This window comes from Sorex fumeus, unplaced genomic scaffold, assembly GCF_029834395.1.
Source record: "Sorex fumeus unplaced genomic scaffold, SorFum_2.1 ptg000050l, whole genome shotgun sequence".
Classification (NCBI taxonomy): domain Eukaryota; kingdom Metazoa; phylum Chordata; class Mammalia; order Eulipotyphla; family Soricidae; genus Sorex; species Sorex fumeus.
Window position 1 is genome coordinate 2,708,936 of NW_026606107.1, and position 27,177 is coordinate 2,736,112.

At 37.9% G+C, this 27,177-nt stretch overlaps 1 protein-coding gene across 1 annotated transcript; it reads right to left on the reverse strand.

Annotated features, from left to right (window-relative positions):
* Positions 1–4,279: 4,279 nt before the first annotated feature.
* TNMD (tenomodulin) lies at positions 4,280–20,715 on the reverse strand. Its single transcript, XM_056124217.1, has 7 exons — positions 20,668–20,715; positions 20,388–20,519; positions 10,447–10,587; positions 10,089–10,190; positions 6,461–6,614; positions 4,877–5,043; positions 4,280–4,489 (listed from the first exon to the last, which is right to left on the reverse strand). The coding sequence occupies exons 1-7, from the start codon at positions 20,713–20,715 to the stop codon at positions 4,280–4,282; spliced, it is 954 nt and encodes a 317-aa protein (XP_055980192.1).
* Positions 20,716–27,177: the final 6,462 nt, after the last annotated feature.

Sequence of the window (27,177 nt, forward strand, 5' to 3'; positions counted from 1 at the left end):
GGTGTGACACTCCCCCAATCCAGTCAAACTTTTCAAAAGTTTATTTATGTTATTTAAGTACCTTGATAGATTTTAGAGCATAGTGGGAGAGAACATGAGCCCTAGTCTTTTCTTTTTGAATTTTTATTAGTGAAACACCATGTGGTACAGTTGTAGACTTATAAATTTTTGTGCTTGGGTTTCAGTTATACAATGATCAAGCACCCATCCCTCCACCAGTGCCCATTTTCCACCACCAAGGGTCCCAGTATCCCTCCCACCCCCCATCAGTTAAACTCATATGGAAATGGTTATCATATTCAGTGATTTACTACCTTCTATAGACTTGGAAAGAAGTAAAAAAGATTTTAGGCTTCACATGTTTATGTAAAAGAAAAGCTGGATTTTAAATCTCTTCATTTAAAAAAATTCTTCCCCATTTCACTTTTTTCTGTTGTGGTGGTGGTGACCAGAAGTTACGCACCTGCCTGGATATGGTGCTCACAGATACTTGCCAGAGTTTACACATCAGGTTGCTGTGCTTAAACATTCAGCTGAGTTTTTTACTCTCTATTTTGTGGTGATTGCACATGTAAGTTCAGGAGGTAGCACTATTTAGTTGAGGTATATGAGTTATGGTGATAGTAGCCTCTAGGGGTCGTACTTCCTGGCTGTGGTGCTTGCACATCTTTAGTTCCAGTGCTCACAGTGTGTTCTTTCTCTTTCTCTCTCTCTCTCACACACATAAACACAGCTGCAGTTTGGTCGGAAATTGTTGCACTAAGAATCTAAGAGAGTAAAGCTGCCAGGATCATTTTCAGTGGATGTGGCAACCTGAGTTTCACAGGAGGAAGAGAGTGGCTTGGAAAGCTTTCAAGAACATTGAAGAAATAGCTAAAAGGATGAAGGACCTCTGGCTCCAGGCACATCTCTTTGATACCACTGTTCTTCCTGAATTAACATACGCCTCAGAGACCTGGACCCTACGAAAACAGGATGTGCAGGATGAGAATGCTATTTGGGTCTCCCAAAGAGCTATGCTTGGAGTATCACCCTTCACTCAAGTGAGAGAAAGAATCCGGAGTTCCGACCTCTGTCGATGATCGAGAATCAGGGATGCTGTCTCGTTTGCCAGTTCCTCGAAATTCAGATGGGTTGGACACGTAATGTGAGTTGGAGAGGACCGCTGGACTAGAGCTGTTACTGACTGGATTCCATGGGACATCAAAAGATCTCTTGGCTGCCTACCTACGAGATGGTCAGACTTCTTCGTCAAGACCCTTAACTTTCGGATTGAGGCCCTTCATGTTCCTGGAGTGAGCAGACACCATTGGGCTAAACTCGCATGCAACAGGGACTAATGGAGACTTTATTGGCACCCTCTTGAGCAAATTGATGAGTAATGGGATGTCAAGCAATCAAGTGATCAAGTGGAAATGCAGGGAATTTGAACATGAGTTCAAATGAGATCATATGCTTGCAAGGCAGGCATATCTATGGCACTGTACTATTCCCCCTGGACCTCATTTCTTTAAATTAGTAAGAGAAAACTATGTAAAAGATGGTACGTATGAACAAATAAATATGAAGGTAAGGTTCCTAATACAAATAAAGAAGTTAGTGGGAGAACTAAAGAAATATGAGTTGGTAGTTAAGGGTATTTTGAGGAAGTATTATTTAAATGGAAGTTAGCACTTACCCTTAATGTCATAATTTGATATTATGCCCTCAGAAATGAAATGGCAATCATAAAATCTATAAGCAGAAAGCAAAATTTGTATTTAAATTGAATATTTATTCTAACTCCAGTCTATAGTCTGGGAACTTTAATGGGGAGAATACTACCAGCATGCCAAGAACTACCTTGTGGCCTAAACTTTAAGCTTGAGTGGTCGTTTAGGAGAATATACTGAAAGGTTATTTTTTCTTTTGCTTTTTGGGTGACACCTATCAATGCACAAGGGTTACTCCTGGCTCGTCACTCAGGAATTACTCCTGGAGGTGCTCAGGGGACTATATGGGATGCTGGGAATTGAACCCATGTCGGCTGCATGCAAGGCAAAGTCCTACCCACTGTGCTATCGCTGTAGCCCCTACTGAAAGTTTTTAGTGAGGAATTGGGGTAAATGGAATACATTATGATTTCTGGAAGGTCGCTGACTTGGACAGTCAGAGTTACTTTGATATTGCTGCTTGTGAAAGGGAGGCTAGACTTAGACAAGGGTAGCTGAAGGAAACAAAGTAATTTTAGCTTCAATTGAGTTTTTATGAGGGAAGTACAAAACATGATATAGGGAGTGTTCAGTGGAATCAAATGAGAGCAAAAATTCATGACTGTGTAAGGAGATCATACTTTCTATTTTTCAAACCTGGTCTGGCTTATTGAAAACACCTGATGTACTGGATTTGTTTGCTCTTTTGATTTTTTCTCCTATGTGTGAATTTTTTTTCCTCTGATTTTAATTGCATTTTCTCTTGAACTCATGGTATGCCTAATTAAAGTGATGACACCTTCCCATTGTGAAATTATGTAGACATGTAGGTATCTAATTTGCACAAGAAATTCTTCCTAAATTAAAAGAACTAGAAAATATTAATCCTAAAATGTAATTTAGAACCTTATACTACGTGTGTACATGCATGCCTTATACAACTGTAGTTCACTGCTTTTGTTTTTGTAGCTTTTATAACTGTATATATAAGCTTTTATTTTAGTGCCTATTTATTTTAAGTATCTTATATTTCTCTAGAAATAAAACATGTTGTATCTACTTCGTTTGTATTCTTCAAAGAACATATACAGTACTATGTTGACTTCATAAAGTTGAATGTATCAAGAATTTAAAATTATTGACTGGTCTTAAAAAGCAGTGTCAAAGTGACTAATTTATTAGAAAACATTTTAGAGCCTCATAAGATATATAATTCCCATCTCTTCTCTATTTTTTAATTTCAACTATAGATAGAAGCTTGATAATTGAAGGACTCCTAAATTCTCATATTTCTTTAAATAGTTAACAAAAGATGAAAATATATTCAGTAATATTGTATTATGTGTGTTTTACTATGGTCCTCATTCTGTGAAAATTTGTATCACAAGTATGGGAAATATGCTAATTATCAATTAGTGACTGATTAATGTTAACTCAGACTTAGGCAAATACATTTCTATTTGCTTCTTCCTCAACTGTTAAAGGTGAGGGGAATGTCTCCTGACCCAGGGCCTGCTTGAAGTTCTCAATGTTTGAAAATGCTTTTCTGATGGAGAATGACAGATATTTGATATTTCCGTGGCACAATAACTCTAAAAGGGCTAACTGCAAATGAAATTAGAAGGGGCGACCAACTTGTAGAAAAGAATTTTGAAACTAGAACTTGCTTGGACATCAAGGTTAACATCACCCTCTCTCAAGACTTCTTTCTGCTCCCTTTCCCTTTTACTGTTTTCCCAAGCAAAGTATCAAGTCATTGGAAACTAGATCTTATCTTTCCTTTAAGAAATGTTCTACTGCTTGTTTATTAGGATTTTTAAAGGGGGTGGGGGATCTCATTTGACTCCTCACTTAAACTATTTATGGTTTCTGTTCATGATATTTATGGATCCCCCTTCCTGACAAGTGCATTGGAAAGTTATGCAACTGGACTTTGCTCGAAAGAAAAGTCAGAAATGAAGTTTATAAAATGCTCAACTTGTCAAAAGTTGAGTTTCTGTTCACAGGAGGAAAGCCTGGGAACCCTTTTTTGCTAGGATAGCTTTCTCCTTTGCTGAGTTTGCGCACTTGAAATATTTTAGTGTTGGCCTGCTGTGACTCACTGCCTGGCCAGTGGCTTAATAGATGCTTATGCAAGATTGCAATATGTCTCTTAGATAATTAAACACTGAAGCTATGCACAAAAGGACATGTTTTATGGGGATATTTTACCACAGGTCTTTATTTCTACTTTCTCAGTATAGCATAGTAAAATGTGATATTTAAGACTCCTTATGTTTTTGCCCTTTCCTTCTCATCAAACAAGATGAAACTCAATTTTCTATCATTCATATCCATATTGGAAAGTCTCTATTTCAGCTTCAGGAAATATTCTTAGCAAGCTCTTACCCAGTGTGTTCATCAGTAATCAGGCCATTGAAGATGATGTAAAAGTTTATTGGAACATGAAGAGAAGAATTACCTACAAGTAATTCCAGAGTATTGGCTACCAGAAGCCAAAGCCCTCATAGGCAGAAATTCATAGATCAGCATGCAATTATTATATGTAGGCTGCCAAAAATTTTAGCATTGGAGCTCAAAGTTCTTTTTTAAACCCTCCCCAGCATGCGGGCCACCCACCAGTTGCAAGGCATGATGACACGACAGATAACCCGTCCTCCCTGGTAGCAATAGGGATACGGGTAGTAACCCAGTAAAGGTTCACAGACGCGGCGGCAATAGCGGTTGCCTCGACGGCAGTAAATACAACAATAACCTCTCTCATCCAGCATGGGGTCAAATTCTATTCCATTTTCAGTCTGAAAGAAGAAGAAGCCAGTGTTTGAGGGGAATATTCATCAGAAAGAGAACCAGATAATAAAGGGTGGGGGAGAGGGTGGGTGTAAATATGGGATGGGGGGTGGTCTGGGGCAGAGTATTGAATGAGACTATATACGAGCTGGGGATTGGGGGCAATCATAGTTCTTAGTCTGATCATGGGGATATAGCAGAAGAGATCAAGATTCATTTTGAATGAGGCTTCTAAGATCCAAATAAATACAGAAATAAAATGCAAAAAATAAAATTCTCTCTATTTTGTTAAAACCATGATAATTTTCTTTCCAATGGCTATGATCTCTGGGATAGTGATTTTTGTGAGGCTTATTGCTTTTTCTTCTAACAAAAATGGCATAATTATAACTCACATAATCATTTATTGGAAGATCTTCCTCACTTGCTTGTCTGGCATGACGCGTCTTCTCCACCTTCACTTGAGGAACCACCCACTGCTCATTTTGTTCAACGTCTTTTTTTTCATTACTAGGAAAGTGAAGATCTTCACCATCCTCTTCAAAGTCTTGTAACTCTGAAACTAAAATAACAGCGACAAGAATGTGAGGTAACACTCTGCAGATGTTTCTTAAAAGTACTTCTAAAAGAAGTACTCCAGGAAATAACACTTGGGGATAAAGACTTTATTTTATTATTTGTTTTTTGGCCACATCCATAAGTGTTCAGGGGTTATGCCTGGATCTGCACTCAGGAATAACTCCTGACAGTCTCAGGTGACCAAATGGGGGTGCCAGAGATTGAACGTTGGCTGACTGTGTGCAAGGCAAATGCCTTACCCACTGTATTGTCTCTTCAGCTCAGGAGAGAAATATTTTAATTGTGTCTTCTCACCGCCATCATTTTGGCATCCACGAAGCACTTTTCCAAGCTCCTTCAGTAATACTGCATGGTAACTTTCTAAAACATATGGAAATTTTCCCATGCACAACAGACCTCTTCATTGCTTGTTTACTTGCTTACATCTTTACTTACTGCCTTGCCTTATTAGCAGAATAAAATTAGGATGTTATGTAACCATGGTACAATTCAAAAAACTTAACAGAGTAAGACACGTTGTTGGCGGGGTGTAGAAACATTCTACAACAGATAAAAAAATGCTAACATTATTGTAACCATGTGACTTAAACTATAGTAATAATAAATAGACTGTTCAGATTTCATTGTTATTTCCACTAATCCTATTTAGATAAAGGGTGCTTAGACACAAGTTCTAAATTCAACTCAAATCATATTGAATTTAGTTGTTGTTAAGGTAAAGGCTGTTAACAGCTTGCATCGAAAGGAGTGACATATTTGGGTGATAATAATGTATGCCGTCTGGATAATTTTATGTTAGCTGGAGATGTCCAAGTGACCTTTGCCTTCTTTATGGGATAATTAAAAGTTGAGATTGAAAGTCATCTACTCTGATATCCATCACTCAATTGCTTTTATAGTGATTTCTAAATCAGCTAAAATGTATGTATTGCAGTGACTCTCCTATCTCTAGGAAGATTTCCATCATTACACATAGAGAATCTTTCTTAAGACAACAGTTTCAGTATTGGTTTAGCTCTTCTCTCTTCTGTTCTTGAGTTGGACCCACCAACATTTGTGCAATAAGTAATCTGGTATCCTGACCAGAATGACTATAGAAGCACAAAGAAGATTAGTTTTTTTTTCTAACACTAGTCACATTAAGGTGGTAGTACCTTTACTGGGATATTTAAAAGCTTGTCAGCATTAATTTATCTGATTTATAACTACACTGTGAAAAAACTCCTCACTAGCAGCCAGAACTTATGATTTTATCTAAGATGATTTAAGCTGATCATTTATTTTCCTAGAAATGTAGTCTGTAAATGCTGGGAACTTGCTGTAACAGTACCTATTACTGACTTTAAGGGAGGACAGCAAGAAAGCAGAGGAGGGTGAATGGAAGGGGAAATAAATCACACCTGCTATTAGAGTTGGATTAATCCAAAACATGGTCACATTATCACATATCTCCAGAATTTTGGAATTTTTAAGAAAGTCTCGGTTTTCAATGGGCTTTTCAGCTGGGACCCAAATCACTGATTGCTCAAAGAAAGTTGTGGTGATCTCTTCATTCTGAAAGAAAAAATAAGATCAGGAAGAGAAATTAATGACAAGTGAGGCAATATAGTACACTGGATAATATTTTATTTTTAGTCTGAAAGCAATTGCAACTTCAGATCTGCTAAAGCTCTGTGACTTGCAACACAGTAGGTGCCCTTTAGAGAGTGAAAAAAATCCTTCTTTCTGGTCTACAGTAAATTAATCACAGAAACAGGCATCTTCTCAATTACTACCTCACTCAAAGGAGGCTTTCTATCATTTTCCAAATCTTCCACTGAAGCATGTTTGTGTTAATTTGGACTTCTGAAATCCTGAGTTATTAATTAATTAATTAATTAATTTTCTTTAAATTGATATTGTAAGTTGCTGCCTTATTTTTCAAGCTTTCAATAAAAGTTGCAAGCAGGGTTTAATCTCAAGTTGAAAAATCTCCTGTATTCTGAACTGGTGTGATGAAATAAATATCATTTGAAGATACAATATTTTATTGTGGGGACCAAGCAGATCTCTCAAAGGGCTAGTGCATGCTCTGCCTCCTGAAGCCTGGGTTTACTCCCTGGAACCGCATGGTATTCCTCCAGGCACTGCCTGGATTCCTTAGTAGACCCGAGAACAGCTAGGTATGTTCAAAAGAAAAACAGTGACAAATTGGTTTTGCAAAATTTGCTGTTACTGTTAGCTAGTTTTAGTTTAGACGATGTCTTCAGCCCATGAGTTCACTGGCGGTAACATTATTTTATTTTTTCCATCCAGTTGCTTAAATCTCAGAATATTTCCCTTTACGTAGGCTTTATTATATTGTCATGAATACTATATTCCTCTTTAGGTTCTAGGATTGGAAGTGGTTGTCTTGTATACCGAGTTCTTTTTCTTTTTCTTTTTGAACTTTAAGATTTTCCTCCTACTTTTAGATAAACATGTCCTTTCTCTTTTGTGTCTTTCTGGCTTTATCATTTCAGATACTTTATTTATTCTTTAAAACAAGCCTTTGTATAATTCACCCTGTCATTTACAACTGTTAAGTCTCAGATCCTTTGCACTTAAGTCTGCAAAGACCTTGGAATACATTGAAAAGGACTATATAAAATCAGGTTGATATGCTGACTAGCTTTGTTCGCAAAATCAGGGTTATTTATATACCTGTCTGCATGTTTAACATTCACAAAGTATGGGTACACTATGAAAGAAGTACATAACAAGAGGTGTTATTTTTCATTTTGAACCACACATTGATCTCATAAAAATCTGAATTTTAGTAGCCTGAATACCAAATAAATAGGATTTTCTAAAAGATAAAGTGATTTCAGAGTCCCTAGCTGAATGCATGTGTTATTTATTTATTTATTTATTGCTTTTTGCGTCATAGCCGGCAATGCACAGGGGTTACTCCTGGCTCTGCGCTCAGGAATTACCCCTGGCGGTGCTCCGGGGACCATATGGGATGCTGGAAATCGAACCCGGGTTGGCCGTGTGCAAGGCAAAAGCCCTACCCGCTGTGCTATTGCTCCAGCCCCTTCATGTGTTATTTAAAAGATCTGGGAATCTTAATTGAAGAATAATATAGGGTCCAAATGTGACGTTGTATTTGCCTTTATCTCTTTTTCTTAAAAAATCCTATTATGCCAGTTTATCACTCATTGCTGGTTGCCCTGCTTAATACTTAGATTATTTTCTGTAAAAGAAACAAAAGAAACAAGCAAACAAAAGAACTGGATCAAGCAATAGTGTAATGGTTAGGATGCTTGTTTTGAATGTGGTTTACCCAAGTTTGATACCCAACATGACCCCAAAATAAATAGAGATAAAGAAAGAACCAAACAGGAAATGTGGCCAGAGAAAATATAGGAGATATAAGTTACTTGCCTTGCATGCAGCCTATCTCATTTGATACCCAGCATCACATATAGTCCCCAAGGACCATCAATAGTGATTCCCGAGTACAGCTGGATGTGGTCCAAAATCACAAAAGGGGTGCAGAGATAGTACAGTGGGTAGGCCCTTGCCTACCACTCTTAGATATGAGAGCAGTCATTCTGAATCAGTCCCTCTCTTTCTGACTGACTTCACTAAGCATAATTCCCTTTGTTCCTGGGAAAACTGCCTGGGAAAATAATAACTTATCCCATTAATTATTTTTCCCTCTTGTCTTGCCTCCTAATAAATAGGCTTTGCTAAGCAGCAAATGATACTCCATAGATTATTACTAAACAGGCTGGATGTTGGTTTGATCCTCAGATGACTATAAATTATGTTTCTTTAAAAAATACCCCAAATTTTTCACTACCATAGACCTTGGGAGCAGAACATCATTTTTGAGAAAAATCTCCTTTTCCTTGGAAATTCTCATAAGAAGGGTCTGAAACTACTCTGGCCATGAGAGGACCAGAGATATAAAATATATATCTGTGAGAGTCAATGACAACACTGTTACATGAGGAAAGAAAAATGTTTTTCCCAGCCCATATCAGGCTACGCCTCCTCCCTAAAAAAAGGGGAAAAGATAAATGGTTGGATAAGGAAAAAGATGGAGAGAGTTAGGTGGGAAAAAATGAAAAATAATTAGGAATATAGAATAAAGAAAAAAGAGTTATTTGTGGTACAGAGAGAGGCCACTCTGCAGCTGTTCAAATCTCATTGCAGATATGACATTTAAACTCAAAACAAAACAAAATAAAATGGGCATTTGTTTCCTCCTGTCTACCGGGGAGTGGGGGGAGGTTACTGTCACAATATAGCCTTAGCTAAACTCTTTCTTCTCCACTGATATTACAATAGGATTATTGTAATATAGGATTAGCAGGGAAAGGAAATATCTGCCAGGGTTTTAATTGATGGCTATATTTTAGGCATTAATTCACCATCCTCCAATAGGTTTTGAGGGACTATTCAGTGATCTAACACTTGGAACACACAGTGTGTTCCCAGAAACTTTGTATTACACAATAGCTCTCACCTTTTGCTTCTCCTAATGAGGATATGTGTGGGGTAGTCTCTTACCAAACTGGCATAAAACGACAAACTGAATGAACTGAAAGCATTAGGTGAACAGTACAATGTAACCAAAGTGACAAAGATCCCAGGTAGCCTTAAGACTACTTTTTTAGGACTGTGACTTAGGTAGGATTAAATTTGTCTCTCTGTCTTATCCCTCTTAACAAAAGCTTTTGACTTAGGAGAAAATACACATACTTTTAATGGGTACCCAGGTATATATAAACTTTCTCCTGAAAGCAAATATTTTAGATGACTGATTTCAAGATCACAATTTGCTGTTCATTAACTGTGCAAACTTATGCAAATCATATTTCATTTAAGAGTCTCAATTTCCTTATCTGGAAATGGGGGTAAGAATAGTACTTGTATATAAGGGTCATTATGAGAATCAAATGAGAGTAGAGCACTGAGTACAATATCTGAGTAGAGCACTGAGTACATAGTTATATTTAATAAATACTGTCTTTGATTACCTCTACTATTATTACATACCTCATCTATTTCCTCTTCTGGTTCAGAAAATTCAGGAATCACTTTAATCTGAGTTTTGATGAAGCATTTCTGAAGACCTACAAAGTAGATGCCAGTATATCCCTATAAAACAGACAAAAATTAGCAGTACTTCCTGAAATCATCATAATTAATGAGTCCCATAATCTCTCAGGGCCTCAGGCTGGCAAAATTTGAATTCAAAGAGAAAATCTTGTCTTATAAATTAAATGGAAGCCAAAGTCTATGTTTAACTTGATCCAAATGTTTTAACATTTTAATTGGAAAGTGTTAGGGGGAAAATACCCAACTTGCATTCTTTTATAAAAAAATTTAAAATTTTATTTTTATATCAACTTACATTCTTAAAATCATGTACTTCCAAAGTTTCATCGGTGCCATTTCCACTTCTGAATATTTCGGTTCTGGTCACTGGATCAATTTCCATGTAAATCTTTTTCTTCTCTCCATTGCTATAGAAAGTGTGTTCCATGTCATATGTCTGGGAAAAATATAGAAAAACAAGTGCTAAGATACTCAATGTGTCCCTTCACAAGACACTTTAATTAGGTCATATCTGGATCATCTTTACTTTCCAGAGGCTTTTCAGTGAGGTGCTATATCCAGAGTTGAAAATGGAATTTTCTGAGACTGAGACTAAAGCGAGGTGCTTTTTGGCATTCAGGCTGGTATGAAGATCCTTTTGGAGTCAATATTTTATATTCAAGCTAAAGTGCTGAACTAATTACTATGAATTCCTACAGTTTTCTTGACAGTTTTGCTAAGTAGATACTTTGCAAACTGTTGTAATTTCTCCTTGTATTAAGCAGAACGATCTCCTAAAACCTAATACTGAAATGGTTCCTTAAACCACCATTTTCCTTTACAAGTGCTCATGCTCAACTTCACACTCTTTATGAATATTACTTGAACCAGAAAGAGATTTTTAAATCTTGTTTGGAGTGGTTACACATTGCTCTTTTTTTTCTTATCAGTCCAGGCACTTTGCTTCCACAACTTTGGATCTTGTTTTTGTTAGATGTATCTGGACTGTTTTCCGTGGCTAATATAAGGTAATAGTCTTACCTTTCCCTCCAGGGCTTCCTTTTATTCTTTAAAACCTCAGGAAACATTTACTGTCTTCCTCGAATATTTGTGGTTTTCTTTCTCTGTGTTAACTAATTTCATTAATTGTTTTCCTGAGTTCTGTGCTTCAGTTGGCCTCCAAATTCTCTTATATATGTTCTTCAGTTTCTCCAGATTCTCCAGATTCTCCAGATTCTGTTATATATGAAATTCAATCACATTGCCAAGTTCCCTGCTCTAAATAATATGGAGCCTCCCAAGAAGAATGCCTTGTAAATGTTCATGGATGGTTGAAATAAAACTCCAGAGTGTCTCTACAGGAATTTTTTTCTCTTTTAAGCATAGATTTAAATCCTAGCAACATTGCATTATAGCATCATCAAACTTTCAGGGGTGCTGAATTTAAAGTCGACATGTGTACATACTACATAAATTTACCACTGAAATTCCAATTCTATTCTTCAGCATACCATTGATTCCTTTAATTCAATTGAATCCATGCCCTGTCCTCCCATTCCTCTGGTGACCACTAATTTTGTCTTATAGTATAAAAGTATGTTTTTGTTGTAGTTCGTTTACAAGAGGACCAAGTCATAGGGAGTCCCAGAAGAGTAGTAAGCCTACAACTGTGAATATATTTATAGCTAGAAGCAAATAATAAGCCCAAAGAAATTTGCTACCTTCCACTACCTGGCCAGATCTGGTAGTTGCATGTGGAGATCTATCTTTTTCTTATTTTCAGGGTCCCATTAGTCATAAAGATTTTCCCATACCAAAAAAATTGTAAAACTACAATCCTGAATAAGTCATCTACAGAGCCAATGTTTCTTTCTAAAGATGTCATTCCCTCCTGCAGTCTGTTAAAGAATGCATTAGGTTGAATTGTTTGAGTTTACCTCTGTCTGTGACTGAATGTTAGTTTGACCTGGTCAAAACTTCTCGCACTCCAGTAAAAAACAAATTGGAAGGTTTTGTAGAAATAGTGATACTTTAAGCAAAAAAAAGTTTATATAATTGCTAAATAAGAACAGAAGAGATAAATTATTTACGTATTTCTAGTCCCACTGCACCTTAGCCAAGGTCTGTGCTTAAATATTTTTTAAATAAAATTTCTCCACCCACTAAAGGCAAATCTTCATTTCCCTAAAACATTTTGAACTTTGGCAAGGTCTCAAGACCACATTTTAATTTTCTTTTTCTATTTTTGCATCATCTACAATAAATAATTCATTGGTGAAAAAATTGAGAGATCATATTTTAAAGAGGTAAGGAAAATAGTATTTATAATCTTCCAGCTACTGCAGAGTTAACTCAGAAAATCTGAGCTGGTTTATGACGGGTAACAAATTCCTATAGGCTTGTTATTTGCTTCTAGTTATAAATATGTCCTCAGTACAGCTATGTAGGTAGCGTGAATAACTTCTACCTATGGCAACAAATGGAACTTTCAGACAGACTGACCAAGCAGAGTCATCTACTCCAATTCAGTCTTGTCAGATATCCCAACAGGGGGAGCAATTTTTTTAGAAATACTATACATTTTGAGACAAATGTCTACACCATCAACGTTTGGAGGTAGGGGTGGTGTTTGTTTCATCATTTGCACTACTGAAGGACTGTTGTATGGAAAAATGAGGTTAGAGACTAGGGGCTGTTGGAATTCTGCCTACCTGGGCAAAAGAGAAAATACAAGCTGCATTTTCAATCATTGGTAGAAGACTATGGAACCATACTTGGTGACATTTAGAATTTCAGTGTGCTTCTGTGGAATGAGTTTTCCTGTACTATTGGCAATGCACTTCATTTGGACACCTTGCTGGATGAAAACTACTGGAAACTGCCGAGCTCAGCAGTTCTTGATTATTTTTACCATTCCTTCAATGAGATTTGCTTAGGGTTATTTATTTACTTATTTTAGTGGGGCAGAAGGTGTCTGTCCACACTGACTACATTCATAAACAAACTTTAAAACTTTTTGCTTACAATGATATGTTGGTAAATAGAGTCGGATCTGAATCTATTGTAAATTATGGGGTGTGTGCGGAAATAAGAGAGTGGAGCTCTATATTTATTACAAAGGAATTATATTGTCAAAGGTGTCTTTTTGGATCACATTGTCCTTTGTCTAGGAAGATGATGCTGGTATCCCACTTTGGATTGTTTGGAGATGAGTTTGAACAAATTCAGACATACTGTCTCGTCTGGGTCCCTGTGGAGCACATTGTCTGGGTAATGGCTATACAAGCTTCACAGACCCATATGAAGACTGAGCTCATACCTTTGGCCTTAGAATTACTTTTCTCTCTACTAAACTTCCTGGCTCAGGACCTGAGTGCCTTTCTGGAGATGAAGGAATAAATGGTTTTGTTCTTCCTGGAGCAAACTAAAACAGAGACAGAGTGACTTGTTGGAAAAAGATGTGAGTGGACCTTCAGTAGCTCATCTCAGACTGTCCCTAACAATTTAATTCCAGGAAGGAAATTTCAGGGATCAAGTGTGACAAGGAGGATAGTTCTGCCAAATTGGCAAATAGAAACAGTTAATCTTGAAGTGTCTAGTTTTCTTTTTAATTTTTGCTCTTTTCATATACTGTTCAGTTTGTACCTTCTTAGGTACAATTTGAATTTCCTTCCAATTTTCCTTCCAATTTCCTTCTCTACTTTTCTTTTTTGATTTAGGGGTTGTGATTGTATATGCTCAAGGATTATTCCTGGCTCTGCACAGGAGTTATTCCTGGCAGTGCTTGTGTGACCATATAGTATTCTGGAGATTGAACCCAAGTCAGCCATATGCAAGACAAGCGTTCTACCCATTACACTATTTCTCCATCCCAAATTCTTCTCTCTCTCTGCTGTTGGGTCACACCGGACAATACTTAGGGCTCATTCCTGGTTCTGTGCTCAGGGATCACTCCAGGAAGGGTTCAGTGGATCCTTTGTGTTCCCAGAGATAAAAATTCAGTCAGCAGTGTGCAAGGCAAGGTCCCTACTGGCTATACTATCACTCTGGTTACATGTTTTCATTTGTTTTGTGCCATTTTGGGTGATGGTTAAGGCTTGCTTCTGGCTCTTCACTCTGTGATAATGCCTGGTGGTGCTTGGTGGACCATATCAGATGCCATGGATTGAACCGGGCTTGGCCTTGTGCAAGGCAAGCACCAGATCTACTGTACTATCTCTCTACTCCCCATTCCTCCGCCCACATCCATTTGTATTATGTTTACAGATCTTCTAATTTGGAGATAAAGTTAAGGGCCTTAGGTCAAAGTAGAAATCAATTTGAAAAGTGATTTTACACTAAGATGCTAAGTATTTACACTAAGATGGTAAGTATTTAGCTGTTAAAAATGAGTTCAGTACAGATGCAAACAACACTGAAAACACTAAATCTAAATTACAATCATGAAACTCTGAAAAGTGCCTGTCAAAGTGGCAGACATGGTTGTGGGGGCCAGGTGTGAGGGAGCATGGAAACACTGGTGCAGGGCAGCTAATGTTGGTGTGGGATTGGTGTTGGAATACTGTATGCCAAGTTTCAACTATCAGTCATTTTGTAAATCATTATTCTGTTTTAAATACAAAAATTTTAAATGAGTGAAGTAATTCATTCAAAGCATAAGTAATGATATATTTTAAACATAGTGGCAAGGACATTGATCCAATAATAGCACTCAAAAGTGTCCATGCCGGTGGTCTTAAGTGTAAGTACCAGAACATTGGTGTGGGAGAGGAAGTCTAGTGAAGTGGAATGTGACTCAGAAGTGAAATAAGATGTGTGTGTGATTAAGTCCAGACAGTGAGAGGTAAACAAGATCCCATAAACAAAGCATCAAGAGGACAAAAAACTCATTTATCTTCCTTCTTTAGGAATTCTTTCCTAAGTCCAGTTAAATCCTACACCCAGCTAGCCAATAAATCCTAACACCACCCCTTCCCCCGCTTTCACAGTTTTCTTGCTTTCTTGCTTCAACTCCTGTCTATCTCTGAGATCAAAAGGAAAACATTTTATAAATAATATAGCTATATCACATCTCTGGGAGATGGATCTGTTTTTGGAATAAGTAGCTTTAGCATGTCCTGGAAGAGATTTGAGAATATTTGGCTTAGGTTTGTTTTCTGACACTGTAGTTAATCTAGTTGCTCATCACACCAACTTGATCCTTTACTGTGTGTTTTGGAGGTACACTCTCCAATGGTGAAATATTTGTCCAGTATAGCTGGTTAGCAGGTATTAGGCTGGAAGGACGAGAAGGGTATGTGTTGCACTATATTATTACCAACCTATCCTATAGAATTTAAAGAAACCCTGAATACATCTTTGCCAAACACAGAGCAGACAGATTGTTCCTTATGCAAACTTGGATTTCTGCATTTTCAATCACCAGTTCTCAGCCCTGAAAAAAATTGGCATAAGCAGCACAGACATTCTTCTTTTTCAATAAGAAAAAAACATTTCTTTCACCTACAGATTCAAGTTGGCTGGAAATTTTCCACGATCTACTACCCCACCCTCCTGCTCCTTATTCTTAAATGCAGAAAAAATATTTTAAAAAATTCTGGACCAGGTTCTAGTCTTAGCCTCAACTCTACCACTTGCTTGGTGGAAGTTATTAAATGTTTCTGGAGACTTAGTCCCCATTTTTATCTCCCCGCTCTGCCAGATGCAATGTTGGATATTTAACAAAATTTGTTCTGCTCAGCTATGGGACTGACACTTTTCAATGTCAAGTCGACCATTGATTACTTGAGCTGCTCCCTCATCATGCTCTCCAGCAGTTTAATCCCAATCTCAGTCAGAAAAAGAACAGTTTCCTTTAAAGACTAATACTTTCCTTGATTCTTATTATCAGTCAAAGTCTGGATCTACATATTTGGTGGGGGCTGCCTTTGGTTATCCCAGGGCAAAATCCAGATCATCAGGAACTTCTGTATAAGGGTGGAGTTGGGTTGCACAATGTTTGGGAAGAAAAGAAAATTAAGAGAACCATTTGTTTGAAATGCCAAAGTGGCATCATCTGGTGAAGTTTAGTTCCCCTGCTGAAATATTCCAGCTACAGCTTTAACTTTTTCCTTGAGGATATGAACACTTCTCCAGACCTAAATTTTACCAACCAAACTGCTCTATTGAAAAGCCCAGGGCACCCGGGGAAGAAAGTTGTGTCCCGTGTGCTTTAAAGTAGGGGGAAGAAACTTAATTTTTAGACAAAGCTAGTGTTTATGAAATAGTATAAAATAAAGCTAAACAAAGATTTAGGCAGAAAGTGCTTTTCTGAGCAAGGGATTTTCATTCTAGACTAGTGGTCTTGAAACACGGAGTGAAACAATATTTTTTTGTCATATGTAGCTGAGATGTGAAAAGGCCCTATGCCTAGCACCTCTTATTTGATATTGGTACGTAGTGTGATGGGTGGAGGGAACATTCCTAGAAGTCTGTTAGTTGCTATATGAGCTTTAAGATTTCCAAACAAGGAGCCAGAGCAATAGTACAGCTGATAGGGTGTTTGCCTTGCATGCAGCCAACCCAAGTTAGATCCTCTGCATCTCATATGGTCTTCCGAGCACTGCCAGGAGAAATTCCTGGGTACAGAGACAGGAGTAATCCTTGAGCAAAAGGTGTTACCCCCCCAAAGCAAAAACAAAAATCTATACAACCATGAAGCTATAAGACATCTTCTTTATATTGCAGGAAATACAGCATTTTATATTTTGTTGTTTTTGTGCCCTCATTCTACTAAAGATTGGAGGGGATAGGTTTGTGCAACATCTGTGGTCCATTGGTTTAAGGGCTTGGGTTTTCCTGGTTTGTTTTCTCCATGGTGGATTGATTCGTTGGAGAGTTGGGTTGTGATTGCTTCCATTTAAATGTGTAATACAGGGAGCTGTTAGCAAAAATGTTTCTCTAGGGAATCTGCTTCAAAGGTCCCTAGGCAGTCACTGCCAGGAAGTAGAGCCTCATTGCAATGCTCTGTGGAACTGAATAGGGCCCCTATTCATGGTAAATAAAGCAGAGTTAGGAGCTTAAAAAGTTTCCTACGTTCAGCTGAAGTGGGTCCTATATATGGCTGTATGTTAGGGTTCCTGTAACCTATAATGGGGTGGAGCAGTTCACCCAGAGTTAATTTCCTTTTAAATTTTATTTTGATCTCTTTCTCCCTTTGGTGTGTGTGTGCGTGAAAGAGAGAGAGAGAGAGAGGGAGAGAGAGAGAGAGTTAACATACAGTCATGGGCATGTGCTTATTTGCTTCTGCTTCTCCTTGAGGTATATAAGGAGAAGAGTGGGAAGTCTAACATTGTTTACTCCTCCTCGGGAATCAAGAGTCTGGATGCATTGTGCACACCAAAGTGGGAGGTAATCAAAGTGGAGGGAGGCCTTGCTGGCATGAAAATGTCAACACCATATGTGGAACGTTAAAAAAACATTGTTTATTATAAACAGATGTTGAAAAAACAAAGTAAAAAGGAATCGAGGTGGAGGCTGGAGGAGCAGACATAAAGAGTTTGGAGAAAGCCACAGGACATAAAATAAATGGCTGCCATCAATGAGCACAGCAGCATCAACAGTTAGTTCTCTTTACTGAGAACCCTACAGTTTCCTACATGTCATACAGGCCAGGGGAAGGAAAATAATAAGAGTTTGGGTTTTTATCTGTTAAGAGTTATTTCTTGCTAGACCATACTTTTAAAGGGAGTGTCTTTCATTTGTGCAAGATGACTGGATCCCTTTATTCAGCAAATCTTCCAAGATTAATCTAACAACACTTTTCTTCCAAGGATTCCTAAGTCAGCTCTGAGGCAGGCTTACTGGCAGTCTTAACCATTAGAAACATGTGGTCTTTCGGGTCCACTGAAAATTAAAGGTAGCAGTAAAAGTACTGATAGCAGTAATGGTAATGATGATAGTGGTAGTGGTTATAGCAATAGTACTAGTAGCAGCAGCAAAAGCAGCAGAAGCAGTAGTAATAGTAGACTCTGGTGTTCTGGTGAAGGCCAGAACTTACACAGCCCAAACAACAAACTGCAATTATCCTTTGAAATGGAAAACAGAATTTGTTTATATTTAAAATACTTTCCCCATAGTTGAAAAAATGTCCCAGGAAATGCTTTTACTATGTTACTTCATAATAACTATTCTTTCCTGGCAGTTTCTTTGCTGAAAATTATATCCTAAGACATATTACTTTTCAAGATATATGATTCTTTAAAAAATATTCATGACCATACTTCTCTTTTTATGTGAATAAGTCTTACTTTTGGTTTGAAGAATCACAGAATTCTTCCTTATCATTAATTAAAAAGATGACGTTAGTGAGAAACAAATATGATGTTATGTGGACACAGAAGTTACCATGAGCTCAGTTAGTGAGTTTAACACTTTACAAAATAAAAACAAGTTTCCCCGACCAGTGATTCATAATTACATGTAGGAAAATAGTATATAAGTTAAAAAAAAACCAAAATCTCTTTAAGAATAGCATTTGTGTTTCAAACCAAGCAAAGCTACCTAGCTCCATATTTGGCAGGCATGTATGGGGTAGTCTAAAGGGTTTGCTGCCTACCACATTCAGTTAAATATATTATAGCCAAGGACAAACCAGAGTTTTTTGTCCTCGAACTTATCTACAATTATCAGGATTTGATTTGTGTGCAGTACATCACCTTGGGAATTAGCTAATTTGTAGCAGATTGTATCAGAAAGCATTTTGGCACCCTTACAAATTTGCCACTTCATTCCTGATCTCGATTACCCACCTTTGTTATCTTGCACACAGTTTTCTTCTCTATAAAGATAGCTCAACAGAAAGTAGTCCAGAAGCAATGGGGAAAAGGTATAAAAGAGAGGAAAGAGGGCTATCATTGACATTGGGTGCTGCCTGAAATGCTTTCTGGAACAAGGTGAAAATAAAGAGGTATATAAGCAATGTAGATGGTTTGTTTTTTATTTTCTTCCTATGTAAATTTAAGAGGTGACGATATGGCTCAGGTGTAGAGCATTCACCTCATATGTGTTTGGTTCTGGGTTCAGTGCTTGGCAACACACACACATACACAAAGGTAGCCTCTGAATCTAAATGAAAGTGTAAAGGGAACAGAGGTGAAGATTCCAAGGATGGCTATACTTTATTTCTTTGTTTGCTCTTGGACACTAGTGCCGCTGCTTTTCTATTTTCTGTCTTTGCCTTGCCTTCCTAATTGATCCATTTCCCCCCTCCTCTGCTTCTATTGCTCCTTTGGCTCCTAATCATCAACACGAAGCTATTCTCATCTGTCATCCTTACTCCTGGATATATGCCTTTCCTTTTCTCTGTTATCAAATGTGTCTAATGCCTGTTATCAAGTCAACATATTACAACAACAAATTGATAAATAAAGGCAGTAACCCACACTCAGAGACAAAAATGTGGCAAAGCCATTAAACCCTTTCCACACCTTGCATGTGCATTTATTAATTTTCTTGCAGAAAGAAATTTTTTAGCACAGAGAGACTATGATTTGGATTGCATTTCAACTTTCCCCTTGAATGTGAGTCTAGGACTAACAATAAGAGTAAGCCATACTAACAATGACAACGTCTACTTAAGCCACACCTAATGACCTTAATAATAGAAGCTTTTTCAGATACGTGTGTTTAATGACTTGATGTTGCTTAGTTCTGCATTGTAGTGTTACTATCTCAGTGGGAGAGTGATAATTGTGACTGGTGAGGAGTTGTAAAGCTCTAGTTTTTTTAAATCATAAATAAATGGTAACTCAGGTATGAGAAGTGCTTTGAAAAAAGAGCACGCTGCCTGTCCTCAGAACAGATGCATTAAGTCAAGAAACCTAATTCCTGAAAATCCTTAGCTACCATTTTGGTAGTTTCTTCTTTTGTGAAGGTATAATTACTTTCCCATTAGCTTTTGCCCAGATAATCAAAAGAAAGATGGAAAGTTTTCTTGCCGTAAAAATTTTGCTTGGAAAAGTCCTAACTCTTTAAAGCCAAGCGGTAGAGAAAAATAGGTAGTTTATTATTTTTAACCCAAACACACAAAACACATTTTTTGATAAAAATAGCTAAGGAAACGAGAGGGGAAAATTTTGATTCACTTTCTCATAACACCAGAAAATAAAAAGAAAAGTGACCTAATTATTCTTTTCAGAGTACTATATTTGTCAATTACTAATTAAATTCAGTCAAGCTCAGAACAGAAGCATTGTATGATAATATGCATTTACTTACTTTTTTGGGTGTCTCTGGCCAGAAGTGCTTGCTGCCCCAAAACAGGACAATTAAAGTTATGGCCAGGATACCAAAGAGCAATCCACAAATCTTAAGTGATTTGCATATCTTCTTGGATTTAAAAGTGTCAGCCTAAGAAAAGAACAGAAAGAATAAAACAATATACAATAACTCTTAAAATAGCAAGTCATACTTCAAAATCACTTTTGATTTTACTTTCTAATGTTCACATTGCAATACAATAAATCTGCTCGAAAGGGAAAAATATGAATCAACTTACATTTAAAATGTGACAGTCCTCACAGTTCTCTGGAGGATTCTTTGCCATGGTCTCTCAGCACACAGTACTCTTTCCCTGCTTTGAAAGGACTGAGACCACTGCTGAGGTGGAGTTGCAAGTGAGTCGTCTAACAGATGCCAGAGGAGAAGCTGAATTTATATTGCTCAAATATGTCATACCAGAGCCCGAGGGAGCCCAGGGGGCTCCTGTGCTGCGATTTGTTACATAGATATACCCATATATGTATATAACTTCTGTGCACAGAATTTCATTCAGAATGGCAAAGACAGAAGGTTATAATGAAAACTATTGTCCTGAGGTTGGTTTGGAAGGGGACCAAGCCTGGGACATGTTGAAATGATTTTTCACTACAAACTTAAACTATCAGTTGCAGCACATGCTTCACACTCCAGATATAAGCAAATAAAATAAAAAAGAGAATAAAGTTATAATTTCAATTCCATTAGATTAAAAATATTTATTGCAGGAATAGTAAATATTAGGCATTTTTATTGGTATTGGAGATTTAGAAATAAACAAGACATCTCACTCTATTAAAACTCTTTGAAATCAGTATGTCTCTAAGTGATTATAATTAGGCAGAATAAAAAAATGAGCTAATATCAAGCATCTCTCTGGAATATTTACTTTTGTAGATTCTCCTCTTCAGTCTGTTACTAAATGTTGATATTTCTTATGATTCTGTCCTTGATGATATCACTTCTTAAATGATAGCAGTCACTCCCAGATGAGGAGATAGCTCAAAGGTAGGAGCACATGTCTTGTATAAGCTAGGCCCTGTATTTTTTTTTAATTTTTAAAATATTGAATCACCATGAGATAGAGCATTACAAAGTTGCTCATGATTGAGTTTCAGTTATACAATACTCTAACACACGTCCCTCCACCAGTGTAATTTCCCAGCAACAATGTCTCCAGTTTCCCTCCCACCCTCCCAAACCCCACCACAGCCTGCATCTATAAGAGGCACCTCTCTTCTTTCTCTCATTTTAGGTACTATGGTTTGCAATACAGATGCTGGGAGGTTATCATGTATATCCCTTTACCTACTTTCAACACTCAGTTCTTGTTCAAAGCGATAATTTCCAATTATTGCTGTCATACTGGACCTGCCTCTATCTTAATTAGCCTCCAGTTCCCAAAACTTGAAGTAATTTCCAGCCATTGACTATTCCTCCTGTAGGCCCAGCACCTTGGAGCTCTCTGAGCATCATCAGATATGACCCTAGGGACACCTGGTACCAGAACTAGAGCACCAACATACTTGTCTGTTGTTTGCCAGGCCAAGCATCAAACTATCAGGCCTGCACCAACAGGCAGAGTATTGCCAGGAGTGGCTTCTGAGTCTGGAGCAACACTGAGGAGGACCCTATTAAGGTTAATTATATAATTATATATCAATATTTCCAAATATATAACCATTCTATTCTTGAATTTAAGTCATTTGAATATCTCTATCTGGATGTAACTTGAGAATCTCAAACTCAACATATCAAATTATTCTTTCAACATGCCATTTCCTCAACCTGCTTTCTTTTCCATATTACTAGTCCTGAGTGGTGGCTCTAACCATTTGCTAGAACTGCCATAGAAAAAATGACAGACTAGGTGACTTAAACAATAGAAATTCATAACTTCACTGATCTGGAAGCTAGAAGTCTAGATTAAGAAGTCAGTGGGGTTGGTTTCTTCTGCATAGTTTCTCTTTGCTCTGTAGATGACAATTTCATATCCTCTTGGAATTTTCCCTCCATTTGTGGATGTGTACTAATTGATTCTTTTTGGAGGACTTCCAAACAGTGCTCATAGAGCCTGTGGTTATTCTCAGCAGTACTTGTTCACCCTTAATATGAGGGCTTGAGGATGTGGCGATGTTTGAGTACTTTGGTGATGTGAGCAATTGGGGCCACACTGGCAGAGCTCAGGGTTTTCAAGGGCTATGTCTATTACTACTCAGAGACCATGGGTTTCCAGGGGTCTGATTGATGCAAAGTATATGTCCCAAATACAAGTGCCATCTTCTGGCCCTAATATCCCCCCATTTAAAAAAATTTTTATTAGTGAAACACCATGAGGTACAGTTGTAGACTTAAAAAACTTTTGTGCTTGGGTTTCAGTTAAACAATGATCGAGTATCCATCCCTCCACCAGTGCCCATTCTCCACCACCACTGATCCCAGTATCCCTCCCACCCTGGCTCTGTGGCAGGACATTCCCTATTGTTCTCTCTCTCCTTTTGGGTGCTGTGGTTTGCAAAAGAGGCATTGAGTGGCAATCTCGTTAGGTCTATAGTCTACTCTCAGCATGCATCTCCCATCCTGGAAGGTTTCTCCCAACACCCTTTATTTGGTTCTCCCTTCTCTATCTGAGCTGACTTTTCCCCTAGTGTGTGTGGCTGGCCTCCATACCATAGAGTAAACCTCCTGGTACTTATCTCGGCTATTTTGGGGTGTTAGTCTCCTATTTTGTTACTTTATGTTCCCCAGATGAATGCAATCTTTCTATGTCTGTCCCTCTCTTTCTGACTCCTTTCGCTTAGCATGATACTTTCCATGTAGTACCACTTGTATGTAAATTTCATGATTTCACCTTTTCTAACAGCTACATAGTACTCCATTGTGTAGATGCAGTGGAGGAGGTTCCCTTTCTCACCACATCTGCACCAACACGGGTTGCTTTTGTTCTTTTGGATGTGGGCCAGTCTCTGTAGAGTGAAATGATATCTCGTTGTTTTCATATGCATCGCCATGACGAATAATGATGTAGAGCATCTTCTTAGGTGCCTTTTAGCCATTCAGATTTCTTCTTTTTATAAGAACACAATCAAATTGGATTATAGCCCAACTGTGTGACTTTATTTTCCTTAACTACCTTTAATGGAGGGAGTGGGATATGGGAATATTGGTGGAGGGAGGTTGACAATATTGGTGGGATTGGTGCTGCAATATTGTATATCTAAAACTCAAATATGAATAACTTTGTAAATCATGGTGCTTTAATAAAAAAGAAAATATACATTAAAATTTTATTTTTGCCACTGTGGTTTACAAAACTCTCAGGATCACAGTTATAGTACAGCAGGCAGGACAGTTGTCTTGCATGTTGCCAACATGGGTTTGATTCCCTGCACCCCATATGGTCCCCTCCAAGCCCTGCTGGGAGTGATCCATGAGCACAGAGCCAGGAATATACCCTGAGCACTGCTGAAAGTGGCCACTCCAAATTAAACCTGTAGGGTTTTCATGCCTAAAACATACCAACATTACACACTCTACCAAGGTGTCCCCTTCCCTCCACCACTGTCCCAGTGTCTCCCTATGGCAAAATAAACTTCCTACTAAAGACAAAATCTCATTTTTTTTGCTTTGTTATTCCTCCATTGTTTTTTATATCTCTCATATGAGAGAGATAATCCTGGATCTGTCCCTCTCCTTGTAACTTCATTTATTTTAATACTCTCTAGATCTATCCATGTAGTAGTAAATTTTATAATTTTATTTTTTATTGACAAAGTAATATGCCATTGTATATAAATGCCATCCTTCCTTCCTTCCTTCCTTCTTTCTTTCTTTCTTTCTTTCTTTCTTTCTTTCTTTCTTTCTTCTTTCTTGGTTTTGGGCCACACTCAGTGGTGCCCAGGGCTTACACTCAAGGATAAATTCTGGTATGATCAGGGAACCACATAGAATGCTGGGGATCAAAACCAGGTCGGTCATATAAAGGCAAGCAATCTATCCACTCTACCATTTCTCTGGTCTTATACTATAGGTTCTTTGTCCAGTCATCTGTTCTTATACTTTTTCTATTGTAAATAGTACTGCAATGAACATAGGTGTGCAAATTTGCTTTCTGAATAGAGTTTTTTGGGCCCTTGTGTAGATGTCAAGAAGTGTAATTGCTGGATCATATGGAAGCTCAGTTCCTAGTTTTCTGAGAAGTACCCATATTGTTTTTGAAAAAATAGACGGAACCAGTGAGCATTCCCAGCAGCAGGGAATGAGAAACCCCTTTCCCCCACATCCATGCCAATACTAGTTGTTTTGTTCTTGGTGCTATGTGTCAGTCTCTCTGGTGTGATATGATATTTCATTGCTTTCAGTTGCATTTCTCTGATGATAAGTAATGTAGACAATTTTTTTCATGTACATGTTGGCTATCTGTAAGTCTTCTATGAGGAAGTTTCTGTTCATCTCTTCCCCCCACTTTTTGATGAGATTGTTTTTACTTCCTTTGTAATGTTATATCAGTGCATACACATCTTTGATATCAACCCTTTATTAGATTAGTGGTAGAAAATTACTCCCAGTTTGTGGGGCTTCTTATGCTGATCATTGTTTCATCTGTGGCACAGAAGCTGCCTCTTTAAGAACCCCACTGCCAAATATGGTCACATACTAAGATAACAGAGATTAGGGCTTCAACATATGACCTTGGGGGTATACATTTCATTCAATAAACATGGAACCATCACTCACCCAGTCTCCAGTAGCAGAAAGTGAGACTTGTGCTAAATTCCTGTCTTTCTCACAGCACGTTTATCCAATCACTTACCAGGAGTGATCAATTCTAATGTCTTATATTTTTAAAACTTATTCTTTCCTTGCTATGTTGACTACTACACCTTTTTTTTTGCTTTTTGGGTTATGCCCTGCAAGGCAAAGGGGTTACTCCTGCCTCATGCACTCAGAAATTACTCCTGGCGGTGCTCAGGGGACCATATGGGATGTTGGGAATCAAACTCAGGTTAGTTGCGTGCAAGACAAAAGCCCTACTCTCTGTGCAATCGCTCCAGCCCCATGACCACTACACCTTTATGTTGCCACTCTCTTTGATAAGGCTCAAATTTATTTACTTAATCCAGTCTATTCCCTTAGGACTCCAGATCTCCGTGTAGAACTAACCTACTCGAAATCTCCACTTGTATATTCTGCAGGAAACTGTAATGCCATATGTCTTTTTTGAATTAATTATCATGTCTTCCAAACACATTTTCCTTGTATATTTCCTTCCTCGCAAAATGACACACTGGTCAATCTATAACTAGAAGCCTCCAAAATGTTCCTCCATTTCTTTCTCCTATGTCTACCATTATTAATCAGTAATTAATTCCAGGGCTGGAGCAATAGCACAGCGAGTAGGGCTTTTGTCTTGCATGCAGCCAACATGGCTGACTGGAGTTCGATTCCTCCGCCCCTCTCGATCAGCCTGGCAAGCTACTGAGAGTATCTTGCCCGCACGGCAAAGCCTGGCAAGCTACCTGTGACATATTCGATATGCCAAACACAGTAACAATTGTCACAATGGAGACGTTACTGGGCCCGCTCGAGCAAATCGATGAACAATGGGAGGACAGTGAAAGTCACAGTGAATTAATTCCAGGAATTTTTTTTTCTGATTTATTGCCCCAATCCTACTCTACATCCTAGGTTGCCACTGTCTTAATTGAACTTCTCATAGTTACTCTTACTGTTGCAATATAATCTTGTTTCTTTGCCCCATTTGTTTCCTTGAAGGTGATCTTTCTGAAACTCAAATCAGGATAATGCCCCTCTTCCTTGAAAAACTTCTGTGTCTATTCAATGTCTCTCAAATGACACCTTCTTATTGCTTAGGAATTTCATAGGAATTTGAAGATATGGGTTTTGCTTTTCTCTCTTTTTAAATCATTATTTAATTTATTTTAATGTAGCCATGGGCTAGAGCGATAGCACAGTGGGTAGGGTGTTTGCCTTGCATGCAGCCGACCCAGGTTAGAATCCTCCATACCTCTTGGAGAGTTCGGCAAGCTACCGATAATATCCTGCCTGCACGACAGAGCCTGGCAAACTCCCTGTGGCGTATATGATATGCCAAAAAACAGTAACAACAAGTCTCACAATGGAGACGTTACTAGTGCCCACTCAAGCAAATCGATGAACAACAGAAGGACAGTGATACAGTGCTAATGTAGCCACAACTGTTAATACAATTCTAGAGTTGAAATTGATCAGATAACAAAACTCCAATATTAAGATCAATTAGCATTAAAGTCAATTTTATGTGAAAATTATCATATCTTATCACTTGGTTAAGATTTTTTTTACAAAGCTTTCTGTTTAAGTGTCAGTTATACAATGATGAAACACCTGTCTCTTCACCACTGAACACTTTCCACCACCAAAACTCCCAGTATACCCCACATTCTACACCTTCCCAGTACCTGTGTGGCAGATGATTTCCATATTATTCTCTCTCTCTCTCCTTTGCTTACATTTAATATTTTGAAACCAGACCCACCATTAATATTTGGAAATTTACCCTAAAACTCAGATCTGCTGAAAAGGCAACATTAGACAATTTGTTTTCTATTGCTGATTATGAATAACATGATTTTGTAATTCTGAAATTTTAATAATTAAATCTGGATGGATTTCTTCCAAAAGCCACTAGGTTCCGAGATTTGTTTCTGAGTCTCTGGGATCATGGTTGTTAAGCTGCACCTTGATCAGG

Bases quoted from the DNA above. Each gene is read 5' to 3' on its own strand.
- TNMD (XM_056124217.1), bottom strand. From the start codon at position 20,715: ATGGCAAAGAATCCTCCAGAGAACTGTGAGGACTGTCACATTTTAAAT. The intron at 20,520-20,667 runs GTAAGTTGATTC...TTCTTTTCTTAG, and splicing joins AGGACTGTCACATTTTAAAT to GCTGACACTTTTAAATCCAA. The intron at 10,588-20,387 runs GTAAGTAAATGC...TATTTTTCCCAG, and splicing joins GGCCAGAGACACCCAAAAAA to ACATATGACATGGAACACAC.